The sequence below is a fragment of the Heptranchias perlo genome, chromosome 4 (assembly GCF_035084215.1).
Source record: "Heptranchias perlo isolate sHepPer1 chromosome 4, sHepPer1.hap1, whole genome shotgun sequence".
In the NCBI taxonomy this organism is placed as follows: Eukaryota; Metazoa; Chordata; class Chondrichthyes; order Hexanchiformes; family Hexanchidae; genus Heptranchias; species Heptranchias perlo.
The window spans coordinates 58,760,562-58,776,109 of record NC_090328.1 but is presented as its reverse complement, the minus strand read 5'-3'; the positions used below and the strand labels follow the sequence as shown (position 1 = coordinate 58,776,109).

The following is a 15,548-nucleotide window of genomic DNA, read 5'->3' as shown; positions in this document are numbered from 1 at the left end:
GCCTGTAGAAGACTGTACTGGATGGGTTGAAACATTCCATTTCTAAATGCATGGAAAACTATTATTTCAGGCTTCTATCACAAGGACCGCCTACTTTCCATCTCTGTAACATCACCTACCCCCGCTCCTACCTCAGCTAATCTTCTGCTGAAACCCTCATTCATGCCTTTGTGACCTCCGGACTCAATGGAGGTAAAATTCAGCTTCAGAAGGGGCCACAAAATGGACAGTAGTGGATCGGCCACCCGTTAAACTCGTCACACTGTTATCCTTTCCATTAAAACCATTAGAGGGAAAACCGGACGGGGTGTACAACAGGCGCCCAATCAGCTACTGCCCATTTTGCGCTCCCACTGATGTTGAGTTTTGCCCCAATTGCTCCAATATTTTCCGAGCCAGCCTCCCATCCTCCACCCTCCATAAACTTCAACTCACCCAAAACTTTGCAGCCTGTATCCTGCTCACCAATCATCCCTGCCCTCATTGACCTACATTGGTTATGCCTGTAGATGGTGCTGTAATGGCTCTTAACAGGTTAAAAGTCCTGTAACGTAACAGTAATTGCAAATAATAATAATTAAGTGTAGTGAATAAAAGTTTAATTTCAATTGGTCTCTGCCACTTATAAATTTAGCTATACAAAAATTTCCATGTATCCTCCCAGAGTGGCCGACCCACTGCACTCTGCTTCCCAGCTGTAATCCCCAAATCAGTTCCTGCTCTGGCCCCATTGATAGTTTCTCAATAAAGCCATGTACTCATCCTAACCCCCTCTTCCTGCTGAGAATGTTTTGTTGTCCCGGCTGTTTTTGCATTTCTTCCTCTCACGTTACGACCCCACAGGCATTTGATTCTCAGCCGGGACTGATTGCTTTTGTTGGTCAGTCAATTTCCCCCTCCCCCCAACAATCTGTGATTGCTGGAAGGAATGGGAACTCACTGCAACCACCCCCTTCCTCTGCTGAGATTGCATTCCTGGCCTGGCTTCCCACCCACTGAGCTGATATTACTGCCCTGGCAAATGGAAGGCCACCTTAACTGAACGCACAGCCTACCTCTCTCACTGAGATAGTTTGCTAGCCTCCCTCTCACTCAATGAGATAAATTCCCTGCCTTAGTCCCCGCTGTACTTAACCTCCCATTCTCCCCTATCCTCAATCTCCCCTCCTTCCCATCACCCTCCTATTTCCCCTTCTATCTCTCCCTCCCCCTCCCCTATTCCCTCCCTATTGCTCTCTTCCTCTTCTCTTCTCCTCCTCCAATCTCCACTCCTTTACAACAACAACAACTTGCATTTATATAGCGCCTTTAATGTAGTAAAATGTCCCAAGGCGTTTCACAGGAGCAATATCAAACAAAATTTGACACCGAGCCGCATAAGGAGATATTAGGACAGGAGAACAAAAGCTTGATCAAAGAGGTAGGTTTTAAGGAGCATCTTAAAGGAGGAGAGAGAGATAGAGAGGCAGAGAGGTTTAGAGAGAGAATTCCAGAATTTAGGGCTCCAGATCTCAGAGGGTTGTAGGGCTTGAGGAGGTTACTGAGATAAGGAGGGGTGAGGCCATGGAGGGATTTGAAAACAAGTTTGAGAATTTTAAAATCGAGGCGCCAGTGAGCACAGGGGTGATGGATGAATGGGACTTGGTGCACGTTAGGATACGGGCAACAGAGTTTTGGATGAGCTCAAGTTTACGGAGGGTGCAAGGTGAGAGGCCGGCCAAGAGAGCACTGGAATAGTCAAGTTTAGAAGTAACAAAAGCTTGGATGAGAGTTTCAGCAGCAGATGAGCTGAGGCGGGGGCAGAGACGGGCGATGTTACAGAGGTGGAAGTAGGCAGTCTTGGCCATGGAAACTCCATAAAAAGAGCATAAACAGCATTTATGGCATTTTTCAAGGATTTCCATGGCTCTTCCACCAAAGATACACCAAATGAGCAGGAGAACCCCCGTGGAAATTCAGACCCTAGTCATTGTACACAGTGAATTGTTGGTGTAAATCGTCCATTGTGTGAACTGTGAGCAAATGATTCATTGGATTATTCCTTGCAAAACAAAGTGAAGGATCAGAGCCTTTACTGCAGGAGACCATCAAAGCCAAAAGAATAAGCAAAGTTGTTAGGATGCTGGATCCATCCTGTGTTAAACGGGAACATTTTTATATTTTATCCTTTCACATGTATTTTTAGCCAGTCCAAGTATTGCAAATTTAAATTGAGTTTCTGTTAGCAGTACTCTGGAAGTGAGACAAATAGACAAATGGTTCCAAGGGAAGGAGACCCAACTTTATTGATTTTAATGGTCATAAACAAAACCTAATCAAGTCAAAATCTTCTGGCTACTACAACAGAGCTGTGAGAACAAAATACTTTCAAGTTCATCACTGGAATTGCTACACCCATTAAGGGAGCATCATGGCGAATGGAGAGTCTAAAAGTGTTTTTGTCAGGCCTGAAATAGTAAACACCTCTCCAGACAGAGATGGGGCAGTTATCCACATCCCATCTGCTCAGGTGCTTGAAATAATTAAAATCATAATTACCGATATGTTGAGAAAGAACTGGGGACTTCTTCAAATAATCTTGGCCTCCACCTCAGAAGAAGTGAGAGTTATGTCTAGGCACCAGCCCTAGGATTTTTAGTTCACTCACTTCAACCCTAAGAGTGGTGAGACAGAACTCCATGGGTGCAGAGGTGTGAACCTATGTAAAACATTAATAAAGGACTTAGTTTAAAGATCCTGAAAAGTAATCTAGGGTTCCGGAGAGCTTTCACTTTTATTAAGTCAGTAAGATGTATGTAAGTGTAACACTAGTCTACTGTATTTATTTTTGCTTCTGCATAAATGTGTTTCTTTTCAAAAATCTGACTGGTAATTTGAACTATATGGTCTATCAACATGGTTTCTTTCTGCCTGTTGAAGAGATCAGGATGTATTCAGTATTGGTGGGTATTCCATGCGCTATTCTAGTGCAAAATATCTTACTAAAAAGATAATTGTTGATCCTGCAACACACTAATTAATTTACTCAATTTCAGTTCATAGGAGATGGAAGACTGCGTTTAAAAGTGTTTACTTGATGTGAGCATGAATGGAGTGTTGGAAGAAACCCAAATAGTAACGGAGGTAAATCAGAAAGTAGTGATTAGGTGAGGCTTCCATTTTAAAAGTATGAAGATTGTATTGAAAAGAAAAGACTGAGGAAGGCAAGACATTCCACAGTTTGAGGATCTAAGAAAAGATGAATTGTTTTGCTCACAAAGATGAGGGATGTTAGTGCTGGGAAATAGTGTCAGCAACAACCACTCCAACGTCAGATATAACACGAGTAGATGAAAAATAAAGCTCCCTCTATTCAACCCCCAAAATTTGTCTCAGCCCCAACCTCAGAAGAGCACCTCCTACTGCACCACACTTTTCTATTTCTAAGACCACCTTCCTGTGGTTTCTCTGAGTGAGACTACCAATTTAGTGCTGAATTAGGGACCATTTTATATTGTAGGCATATGCCTGGTTTAAGACTATTCAAACTAATTTTGTGAAGGACCTTGACAGACAAGGATACCTTTGTCCTATAAATCTGCCCTGGATTCTAATCTAGGTCAAAGAGACGAAAGGCTCCTGTCATAGACAGTTCACCACATTCCCCACATGTACCTGCTTTCCACGGGGTAATATTGGATAGCAATTAGAAGCCAGAGTCCAGGCTTATATTTCACTTCCTTAACCCAGTGGTGCTCAGTCCACTGGTAACCTGGTTGAGATCTGATAACTCAGCACAGACCAGAAACTAAGTGGGGGATCTTCCTGGTGAACACAGATAAGTACCACGCTGGAACCTGCATTTACATGCTAAGGCATCAGGAGAGCTCCCCTTGGTTCCATTTTAATGGAATTGGGAAGCAGTTCAAGAAGTAAATTATGGGGCAAATAAACTACTGGAACCACTGTATGTGTGGTACAATATAAGTAAATGCTAAATTAGTTCATTCATAATCAATGGACAGAAAATTATAATACTTACAAGATATCTACATCATTAGGAAGATTATTGAAATCTTCGTTGATTAATTTCAACAGATAATAATAAAATGGAACAATTCGGCTGTAAATATATTTCTAGAAACAAAAAAGGAATAAAATTAAGCTGTAAAATAAGTGTATTCGTGCAATTAGTTATTTATAAATTAAACAGTAGAATCTGACCCTTATAACACAGTAAAGCTCATGCAATCCTATTGACAAAACATTAGTTTCATGTAAACAGAGTTAAATACAGACTCATTGGCCTAGAAATTGGGCTGCACCCACATTTGGGCATGTGAGGGGTGTACTTTGGGCCCACCTGTACCTGAATGGTGAGGCCTGAGCCTCTCCAGATATTGAGCCTCGGGCCTCATTTCAATATTGCCGGCGAAGCGTCAAAAACCCGCCGGTGAAGAGGGTCAGGAGAGGGGGCCAGGGGGGAGGATCGGGGGGCCGGGAGTGCCGGTGATCATGAGGGGAGTTAAGGGCGTGATTTTAAACCCCAAGAACGGGTGGATTGGGGGCGGGTGGAAGTTGAAAATAGTTGTTTTTTGGGTTGCGACTGCAACCTGGCTTTATTTCCGGGTTTAACGTCGGCGCGGAAAAGTACAGGCTTCTCATTGGGAATGCAAAGTCCGAAAATTTTGCGGTTGCAACCCAAAAAAAATACTGTTTTCAACTTCCACCCGCCCCCAACCCACCTGTTCTTGGGGTTTAAAATCACTCCCTAAATGTGGGGTCAGGAGGAACACGAGTGCTTACATTCAGGTAAGTTACTTACCTTCTTTGTTGTAGGCGATTCCTAGGCTGTTGCCCTGAGTGCAACCGCGATGGTGCTGGCTGCCTCAGGGCAAACCAATCATGGAGAGGGGACCTCAAACAGGTGTTGGGCCCCTTATTTGCTTATGCAAAAGACATACCATCAGCTTCAGGCATGGGTAAAAGATGCCTCTTGTTTGTCCTTACTCAATATGGCGAAGGGTGCACTTCCAGCTGGAAATTTGCAAACACTTCCTACCTGCCATATTGGGGCTTTAGTAGTCCGAGTAGCGCCCGAAAAACGGGCACTGCACACATCAACTTCGAGGCCATTCTCTTTTATCCATCAGAGTTGCCAGAGAAACGGCCATTTTTGCCTTGTGCAAAAGGGCTCCAGAGCCTTAGTCCTAAATGACCCCAACAGTTACAAATAGTTTAACCAAGGGAACTACAAATATTCCTTGGTCCTATCATTGTCCAACTTGACAATGAATTTAGACACAATGGGGGTCATTTTAAATTTTGGTGACAGTATAAAACACACGATATGGGCTCGGCTGTAATTTAAACACCTCTCCTGATTTTCGTTTCCATTGAAATCAAAAGTTAAAATTACCCACAATAAAATTAAAGGATTAAATTATTGAGTCTGCCTTGAGTCACACTCTCTCAATACAATGTGAAATTATGAATTGTAAACACAGGACATTCTACCTTATAAATTCCATATGAATAGGTTGTCTTTATCATTAATTCAAGATCGCTTAAGTGTTCCAGGGCTATGAGCCATACAATGAGATTCCGTTCCTTAGCAAGATACATAGTTGTACTCAGAGCAATTCCGATGTCAACGTGTCCACTCCTGTTACGTAGCATACACAACAGAATAATGTTAACTGAAAACTTGCAATGATTTTAGCAATATTTCTGGTTGAAAAAAAATTAATTTTAATTTTCGAGGTTTTGTTGAGTTAATTTTGACGAGTAGCTGGTGAAAGGGGATTTGAAAATACTGTGACGTTTTTGCAACAGAGTCCCCGATATTAGCTCCCTCCGACTGGCAAAAAGCAGGCCGGGGGGAGGAGGGGGCAGTTAAAATGAAGCAGGGGATCTACCCATTGCTTTCCCTCCCCAATCTGACAGACTGTAATTTTAAGTCACAGGCAGCAAGGACACCCACCCCAAGCCAACGGGATCCTCTTTAAATATGGAGATCAAGCTCCGATGATGTCATCAGGGCTCAAGCTGCAATTTTAACCAGAGGCCTCAGCAGGGAAGCAGCGGAGGCTTCCCCGCCAGGTCAAACAGCCGGGAGCTGGATCAAGGGTAAGAAGAGGCCCAGTTAGGTAAGTTTACATTTTTTTTTAGTTTCCTTGCAGGCCAGGAAGAGCAGGAGCAGTCCTTCAGGCCCCACAAGGAAAGTTTGGGCCTCCCTTGCCCCAGACTTCCCCCCCTCCCCAATCATGTGCAGAGCCCTCCCCCCGACCACTTACCTGACTTCCACAGACCATTCCCGTGGTCCCCGGCGGTGGCTTCCTGCCACCCAAGTTGCTGCTCCCCCTCGCAGCCAGGTGCTGAATTCTGCCAGGATCAGGCGGGAGTCGGGGCCTGGATATTAAAATGAGCATTAAAGTGGGCCTCAACATGCAAGCTTGTTGTTCGCCCGGGCCCCTCGCACGGACCGATCCTGCCCCAACTTAAAATTGGGGCCAGAGTGCACAGGATTCCATAGATGGAAACATCCAGTCTGTTTATTACATCACTAAATGAGGAGTGATCAATTATGTCAAGGAGATTCCAAATTTATTATGATGAAGGTTGAAAATTCAGACTTACTTTAAAAATAATTTCAAAACAGGACAAAACTGTTTATTTGCAATATTGGTTGACATTCCCTCCATCCATGGTCAATAGGGAAGTAAAATAAAATATTAAAAGTAAAATAGAAAAGATAATCTCAAATATTTGTCAAGGATCAGAAAGTAAACTACATGCACTTTAACCACTTAACATCAGGAGTCTTTTTAATTATGCAAATACCAATTTCTGCCATTATAGATAGGATGGATATTTTCTGAAGTTGAGTTGATTGTACTTCATTTGTAATTAGAACAAAACATCAAAATACAATAATAATATACACAGTAATGAGGCTCTGATCACACTTACAGAAGGAACTAATCGATAAAAGAAAGTTCCTATACTTCTGTTCTGATGCAGTACTCACCATGCTAGGTTAAAAGCGTCATTGATAATCTGTGCTCTGTTAATTACTGGAATAACCTATGGAAGATGAGTTCTTCGAATTAAAGAAAAGTAGATAACAATCATGAAGAAATTCAAAACAATGTGAAAAGTGTCTAGACAATGAATTGTTACAATTTAGGCTTTCTTCCAACCCTGTATTCATGCTCAATGTAATTAATATTTAATGACTCTCCTCTGGGAGGTTGGCTGAACTCAAATGCTCCAACAGAAAATGTGGATGTTTCTGTGCAGCATTTGCGTATTTGCTTAAACCCAGGCCTCTAGGCAAAGACAAACTAAATCCTTTCAGAAGTAGCTGGCTGACCTCCATTTTAAAGTTTTAATATATAGGCCTGGCTTCAATTTCAAACGAGCAGGAAATGACACAGAAATATTTTATGATAGGATGTAGAACAGAACCCGTGTTACAGTTGTAAAAAGGTTGGCATTAATATGCTCCAGTTTATTATTATATATATTTTGTCCCCATTTTATTTCCCTTTTGAAGCCTTGCGTCACATTACATTGTGGAGCTGAGAGGGTGGATGGATAGGCAACTTGCTCCTCTACCTTTCCTTATGCCACTAGAAGGCCTGTAAATACCTAGGGTTGGCTTGGCTAACGTCTTCCTTTCTTTCTCACCACTGACCCAAAGTTTGGCAAATTGCTGAATTAAGAACCTGCATTCTATCACACTGAAGTGAAGTAGAATAGGGCATTAGTACTTTCTTTAAATAAAGTCCCAGGTTGAACAAAATGCAATGCAAGAAAAAAAAATCTTAAAGGATCTGTCCCATTAAGAGATACGTTGGCTCTATTATCACTCTTTACAGCTAGAACCATGTTTAAATCAAGGCCAGTCAAATTGGATGGAGTTCTCTGTGCTTACTACTGTTAAAGAAGCAATTCACTTGTGATAGACTCTTCTTCGATGGACATAAGCCCAAAGTGAAACATTGGATAAAGTTGTGCTTGGGGAACACTTTTCTAATATTGGAGGAATTTGGCATTGAACTTCACCATTTGAGCTGACTCCCGTTCGGATAGAATTTCTCATCGGCACCAGGCCCCGAATCCTCCCTCGAAAGCCTGCACATCACAACTTGAGCCATCCCTCGGAAATTCCCTCCATGCCATTTCAATCTACGTGGAAGGGTTTTCTTTTTCTGTACAGGCTGCTCCTACACACTCTCCACTTCCTCGCCCTCGTCTTCCATCCGGACACATGTGCCATCCTGCTGTCCGGTGGAGGTGGGAGTCCCCAATGGAAGACTCTCTACACGGGAGTCCTCCCCTGCACCTTTGGAGATTTGGGTGAAGAGTGTTTCATGAAGTAGTGCCCTCAAACTGGCTGTTAAGCCACTTTATGGACTCCCTGGCTGCTTGTAATTTTTGCAGCCTGGACAAGTCCGTGTGCCATATCTGCACAGTGTGAGAGATTGTAGCCCCTGTTTCACTATTTGAAGGGGCTGCTCCTCACTTTCTGGCTGCACTTCCTTGCCACGCTCCTGATCTTCAGCCACCCGGTGAGGAGGGGACAGATAAGTCGGACAACCTTGCTATGCATCTACTCCTGGGCCTGGCCAAGTGACCATCCACAGGTTCAGGCTAGATGCGCCCCTTAGGGGTGGGCGTTCCGACTGTCAGCCTCTCTCCATGACTTTCTTCACGTCCGGCTGGCCCTGGAGAGGGAGCAGGCAGTGTCTGCCGGTATGCTTGAGGCTTTCCATGACCGGTGGGCACCACAGAGACTAGAGTGCATTGTTGATGAGGATAATTGTATTCTGATTTTATTTGTATGATTGGGTGTTTCTAATTTGTGTCAAATGTTTTTTTTAAATGTTATGGTGGCACTTTGTTAGTTTATTGGGGTCCAGTGTTCTTCTACAGGTTCACTCAAAGATACTTCGCCAATACTTTGCCAATAGAATATTTGACTATTAAATGTGTAAGAAATACAATTTCTAGACCAAATCATAGTCATGTATCCCGTCCTGCAAAGCTTCAGATGCTTGGCTAAAAAGCAAAGCGCAGGCCTTGCATCTGTAAGAATACAAAGGGAGCCAGCATCCCACAGGAAATTATATGCCCAACATCAGGCAAAGCGATTGAGAATATTGCCGAGACAATAAAACCGTGAAACAAACACATTGAAGACCAATTGTCAGAAACAGATAACAAACGTCCCCAAGCATCATCAAAGACTCAGGACCTAGACACAGGCTAATCCTGTTCTGTTAATTGCAGAAGCTTTGTTCATATAATTAGGTAATTTTGTGATTGGCATATACAGGATGAGCCATCTTAAATGTCTGCATCCGAACAATCAAAATACACAGAAAGATAAGGGCATGTCCCTCCCCCTAAGATACATAGAATGTTTAACAATTAACACCATAGAATGGATAAAAATGTCTGGAACAATGGGCATCCTGGTGCGGGAGATGTCCGGCACAGACATCATGGGGCTAATGTCATTAAGCTACCAGAAGCAAATATGCTTCAGAAAGATATATAAACTGGTACACTGTCCCACTAAAGTTAGAAGCAGCTTCCCGTGACGGCGGAGGTCACACACCCTACGAACCAGGCCGAATCAGCTTGAAACTTCCTAGGGACAGGTTGTAACATCCTTGTTTATTTGATATATCTGTATTAGAACGTTGTTCTATAAATACTTGTTGTTTGGTATAACCACATTTGAACGTTGTTCTTGTGTCTATAATAAAGCTTCATGATTGGTTACACTCGGGCCCGAATCATTGTGGAAGTTATTAAGAAGGATTAACAACCTTTGATAGCATTAATAATAGCATATTTCCAACAAAGTATCATGAGACACAGTGGGAAAAATCTCACATTAAATTACAGTGTCATTCTCACTTTAATTAACTCTTAACCACCCCACAAAACAAAATACCGTCCTTTAATATAAACATGTTTTAAGAAAAAACACGTACAATTGACCACCTTCATTTTTTTATTCAGTTGAATACATTGCATATGGGTCTCCTCAAAATGTTTCATACTGTGAAGAGAAAACAAAACAATAGGAGGTTGTAATTGCTTTGTGCACTATTGTTTAACACATTTGGGATGGAAAGGGTATGGGGTTAGAAGCTCAGCTCAGGGTCGAATGTGATTCTGAAGTTGCAAACAGTCTGGTTGAGCCTGAGACAGTGGCTGGGGAGGGGGATGGAATTGATGACTAGGGCACACAGTTTGTGGAGAGGGCCAAAGATGTTAGTGTCAGTCTTCCCAGTGTTTAACTGGAGGAAATTATGGCTCATCCAAGACTGGATATCTTCCTGCAATTCACTGCCATCCATAAAATACCTCTATATAATTGCTTGTGAGCATTAAAAACACTGTTGATATTTCAGTGTAGTTTGATTGTATACAATTTGGAGATAACTTAAAATATTTAAACTGTAGTCACTGCTAGATTGATAACTTGCTCATTATCACTGGTGTAAAATACAATTGGTCTCTAATCATCACTTACTAATGAGGTAAATATTCTTTGTATATATCTAGGGGGTCTTTCTAATTTAGGTGATATTCAATTTGAAAGTTTCTCCTTTCCAGCTTTTTATTATAGACAAACACTTAAGATGAAATACTCATAGAAATTCAATGAATTAGTTTTATTTTATCTTTAACATAAAGTAAAATAGATTTCTCCTAGGCTGGTGTTCTCTTAAGATTTAATCTAAAGCTCAATTTGATCTTAACTGACAATATTGTCTGGCACCACATATCTTCTTCATCTTCAACACTTACCCTAGTTCTTTTAAAATTGTTATAGACAAAAAAAATGATCTTTAACTTAAATATTAAAAGTGAAGTCAGTCTACTTCAGATTTGAATATTGAAATTCAGAAAACTAAGGGTTAAATTGACTTGTCTGCTGCTTTATCCTCAGTTTTGAAAACCTGCATATTGTGAGAAGAAGGGAAAATTGAGGAAAAAGAATTCCACATTATTGAGGTTCTGGGAAAGAATGAGTTAGACTAGGAAGTAGTGTGATGAATCTTAATTCAACACAATGAGGATTCAGGAAGGAAAAAGAAGGGCTGGAATTCTATGGGGGATCAATGGGTCTCCCACTGCAACTCAGGCAGAAGACGGTGGAATCACCATAGAATTTCAGTCCCAGAGTGTGTAGGAGGTCATACTTGGAGCTTAGGAGGGATGAGCATAGAAACATAGGAATAGGAGTAGGCCTTTCAGCCCCTCAAGCCTGTTCTTTCCATTCAGTTAGATCTTGGCTGATCTGTACCTCAACTCCATTTGCCAACCTTTATTCCATATCCCTTGATACGCTTGCCTAACAAAAATCTATCGATCTCAGATTTGAAAGCTTCAATTGACCGAGTATTCATAGCCTTTTAGGAGAGCGAGTTCCAGATTTCCACTATCCTTTGTGTGAGAAAGTGCCTCCTGATTTCACTCCTAAATGCCCTAGCTCTAATTTTCAGAATATGTCCTCTTGTTTTGGATTCCCCCACCAGAGGACATAGTTTCTCTATATCTATCCTATCAAATTCCTTAAACATTTTAAACGTTAGATTAAGCCTCAACCTTCTAAACTGAAGCACTGACCACAATCTTTCAGTCCTCCTGGATATGGGAGTGGTGTCATAGGCCTGGAGGATTGCAAATGTTACACCCCTATTCAAAAAAGGGGAGAGGCCAATCAGTCTAATATCAGTGGTGCGAAAACTACTGGAGACCATTGTCAAGGACAAAATTATTTCTCACTTGGAGAAGCATGGTTAATAACGGACAGCCATCACGGATTTGTTAAAGACAAATTGTGTCTGACTAACCTGATTGAGTTCTTTGACGAAGTATCAGAGAGGATTGATGAAGATAGTGCAGTAGATGTTGTATATATGGACTTTCAAATGGCATTTGATAAAGTACCACATAACAGACTTATTCAGAAAATAGATGCACATGGGAGTAAAGGGACGGTGGTCACTTGGGTACCTAATTAGGTAAGGAATAGAAGGCAGAGAATTGTGGTGAACGGATGTTGTTCTGACTGGAGAGAATTATGCAGTGGGGTCCTCCAGGGATTGGAATTAGGACCATTGCTTTTCTTCTTATATATAAATGACCTGGACTTGGGTATAGGGAGTACAATTTCGAAGTTTGCAGATGATACAAAACTTGGCAATGTAGTAAATAGTGAGGTGGATAGTAGCAGACTTCAGGAGGACGTAGACAGACTGGTGAAATGGGCAAACACGTGGCAGATTCAATTTAATGCGGATAAGTGTGAAGCGATGCACTTTGGGAGGAACAACATGGACAGGCAGTATAATCTAAATGGTACTATTTTGAGGGGGGTGCAAGAGCAGAGGAACCTGGGAGTGCATATTCACAAATCTTTGAAGGTGGCAGGGCAAGTAGAAAGGGCAGTTAAGAAAGCGTATGGGATACTTGGCTTTGTAAAAAAGGGCATTGAATACAAAAACAAAGAAGTCATGCTAAACCTCTACAAATCATTGGTTCGGCCTCAATAGGAGTATTATGTACAATTTTGGGCAACACATTTTATGAAGGATGTCCTGGCCTTGGAGAGGGTGCAGAGGAGGTTTACCAGGATAATACCAGAGATGAGGAACTTCAGTTATGTGGAAAGATTGGAGAAGCTGGGATTGTTCTCCTTAGAGCAAAGAAGGTTAAGGGGAGACCTGAGAGAGATATTCAAAATTATGAGAGTTTTCGATAGAGCCTCCTCCCAATATCTCCACCATCACAGCGGTCTGTCTTCAGCCAATTCGATTAACTCCACGTGATATCAAGAAATGGCTGAGTGCACTGGATAGAGCAAAGGCTATGGGCCCCGACAACATCCCAGCTGTCGAGCTGAAGACTTGTGCTCCAGAATTAGCTGCGCCTCTAGCCAAGCTGTTCCAGTACAGCTACAACACTGGCATCTACCCGACAATGTGGAAAATTGCCCAGGTATGTCCTGACCACAAAAAGCAGGACAAATCCAATCCGGCCAATTACCGCCCCATCAGTCTATTCTCAATCATCAGCAAAGTGATGGAAGGTGTCGTCGACAGTGCTATCAAGCAGCACTTACTCACCAATAACCTGTTCACTGATGCTCAGTTTGGGTTCCGCCAGGACCATTCGGCTCCAGACCTCATTACAGCCTTGGTCCAAACATGGACAAAAGAGCTGAATTCCAGAGGTGAGGTGAGAGTGACTGCCCTTGATATCAAGGCAGCATTTGACCGAGTGTGGCACCAAGGAGCCCTAGTAAAATTGAAGTCAATGGGAATCAGGGGGAAAACTCTCCAGTGGCTGGAGTCATACCTAGCACAAAGGAAGATGGTAGTGGTTGTTGGAGGCCAATCATCTCAGCCCCAGGACATTGCTGCAGGAGTTCTTCAGGGCAGTGTCCTAGGCCCAACCATCTTCAACTGCTTCATCAATGACCTTCCCTCCATCATAAGGTCAAAAATGGGGAAGTTCGCTGATGATTGCAAAGTGTTCAGTTCCATTCGCAACCCCTCAGATAATGAAGCAGTCCGTGCCCGCATGCAGCAAGACCTGGACAACATCCAGGCTTGGGCTGATAAGTGGCAAGTAACATTCGCGCCAAACAAGTGCCAGGCAATGACCATCTCCAACAAGAGAGAGTCTAACCACCTCCCCTTGACATTCAATGGCATTATCATCACCGAATCCCCCACCATCAACATCCTGGGGGTCACCATTGACCAGAAACTTGATCAGAAACTTAACTGGACCAGCCATATAAATACTGTGGCTAAAAGAGCAGGTCAGAGGCTGGGTATTCTGCGGCGAGTGACTCACCTCCTGACTCCCCAAAGTCTATCCACCATCTACAGGGCACAAGTCAGGAGTTTGATGGAATACTCTCCACTTGCCTGGATGAGTGCAGCTCCAACAACACTCAAGAAGCTCGACACCATCCAGGACAAAGCATCCTGCTTGATTGACACCCCATCCACCACCCTAAACATTCACTCCCTTCACCACCGGCGCACTGTGGCTGCAGTGTGTACCGTCCACAGGATGCACTGCAGCAACTCGCCAAGGCTTCTTCGACAGCACCTCCCAAACCCGCAACCTCTACCACCTAGAAGGGCAAGAGCAGCAGGCACATGGGAACAACACCACCTGCACGTTCCCCTCCAAGTCACACACCATCCCGACTTGGAAATATATCGCCGTTCCTTCATCATCGCTGGGTCAAAATCCTGGAACTCCGTCCCTAACAGCACTGTGGGAGAACTGTCACCACACGGACTGCAGAGGTTCAAGAAGGCGGCTCACCACCACCTTCTCAAGGGCAATTAGGGATGGGCAACAAATGCCGGCCTCGCCAGCGACGCCCACATCCCATGAACGAAAAAAAAAGGGAGAAACTGTTTCCTCTGGTGAGTGGATAGGTAACCAGAGGTCATAGATTTTAAATAAATGGCTAAAGAACGAGAGGGGAAATTAGGAGAATTTTTTTCACGCAGAGGGTTAAGATTTGGAATGCACTGAAAGAGTGGTGGAAACAGATTCCATAGAAACTTTCAAAAGGCAATTGGACATGTACTTGAAGATGACTAATTTGCAGGTTTATGGGGAAAAAGCTGGGCTATGGGACTAAATTGGACAGCTCTTGCAAAGAGCTGAATGACCTCCTTCTGTGCTGTAAGATTCTATAATACAAAGCAAGTTCATGCAACGTGTCCTCATAATTTAACCTTTTAAACCCTGATATCATCCTGGTGAATCTGCGTTGTGTCCCTTCCAAGGCCAATATATTTTTCCTGATGTTCGGTGCCCAAAACTGAACACAGTACTCCAGGTGGGGTCTGACCAAGGGTCTGCACAACTGAAGCATCACTTCCTCCCCTTTGTATTCCAGCCCCCTTGCGATAAAGGCCAACATTCCATTAGCCTTTTTGATTACCTTTTGTACCGGTTCACTAGCTTTTTGTAGTTTGTGTACCTGGACAACTAAATCCCTCCACAGCTCCTAGTCTCTCATTGTTAAGAAAATATTCTGATTTGTCTTTCTCAGATCCAACATGGATGACCTCACACTTCCCCATGTTGAATTCCATCTGCCATAGTTTTGCCCACTCACTTAGTCTGTCTATGTCTCTCTGTAACTTACCGCTTCCATCCACACAACTTACTGCGCCTCCTAACTTAGTGTCATCTGCAAACGTGGGAGTACAACTTTCTAGTCCTTCTTTCAAGTCATTAATATATATTGTGAAAAGCTAAGGCCTCGACCACTTGTCACATCCCATCAGTCAGAGAACGAATCCTTTGTCCTTACTTTCTGTCTCTACCTCCTAACCAATTACCAACTCGTATCACAAGTTTACCCCCAATTCCAAATGCTGTCATTTTTGCTAATAATCTCATTTGTGGAACCTTATGCATTGCCTTCTGAAAGTCCATATTGAAAACAACCAGAGACATTCCCCTATCCACCATGTTAGTGACCTCCTCAAAAAGTTCAA

The 15,548-nt window shown here is 42.9% G+C and overlaps 1 protein-coding gene across 1 annotated transcript in view; it reads right to left on the bottom strand.

Moving 5' to 3' along the window:
- LOC137320958 (aminopeptidase N-like) overlaps nt 1–15,548 on the bottom strand; it is a 127,176-nt gene that overhangs the window by 20,577 nt on the left and 91,051 nt on the right. The window contains exons 13-15 of the mRNA XM_067982988.1: nt 7,010–7,065; nt 5,497–5,644; nt 4,022–4,116 (exon numbers count right to left, since the gene is read on the bottom strand). Coding sequence (XP_067839089.1) covers nt 4,022–4,116; nt 5,497–5,644; nt 7,010–7,065 — 299 coding nt within the window. The remainder of the gene's footprint in view (nt 1–4,021; nt 4,117–5,496; nt 5,645–7,009; nt 7,066–15,548) is intronic.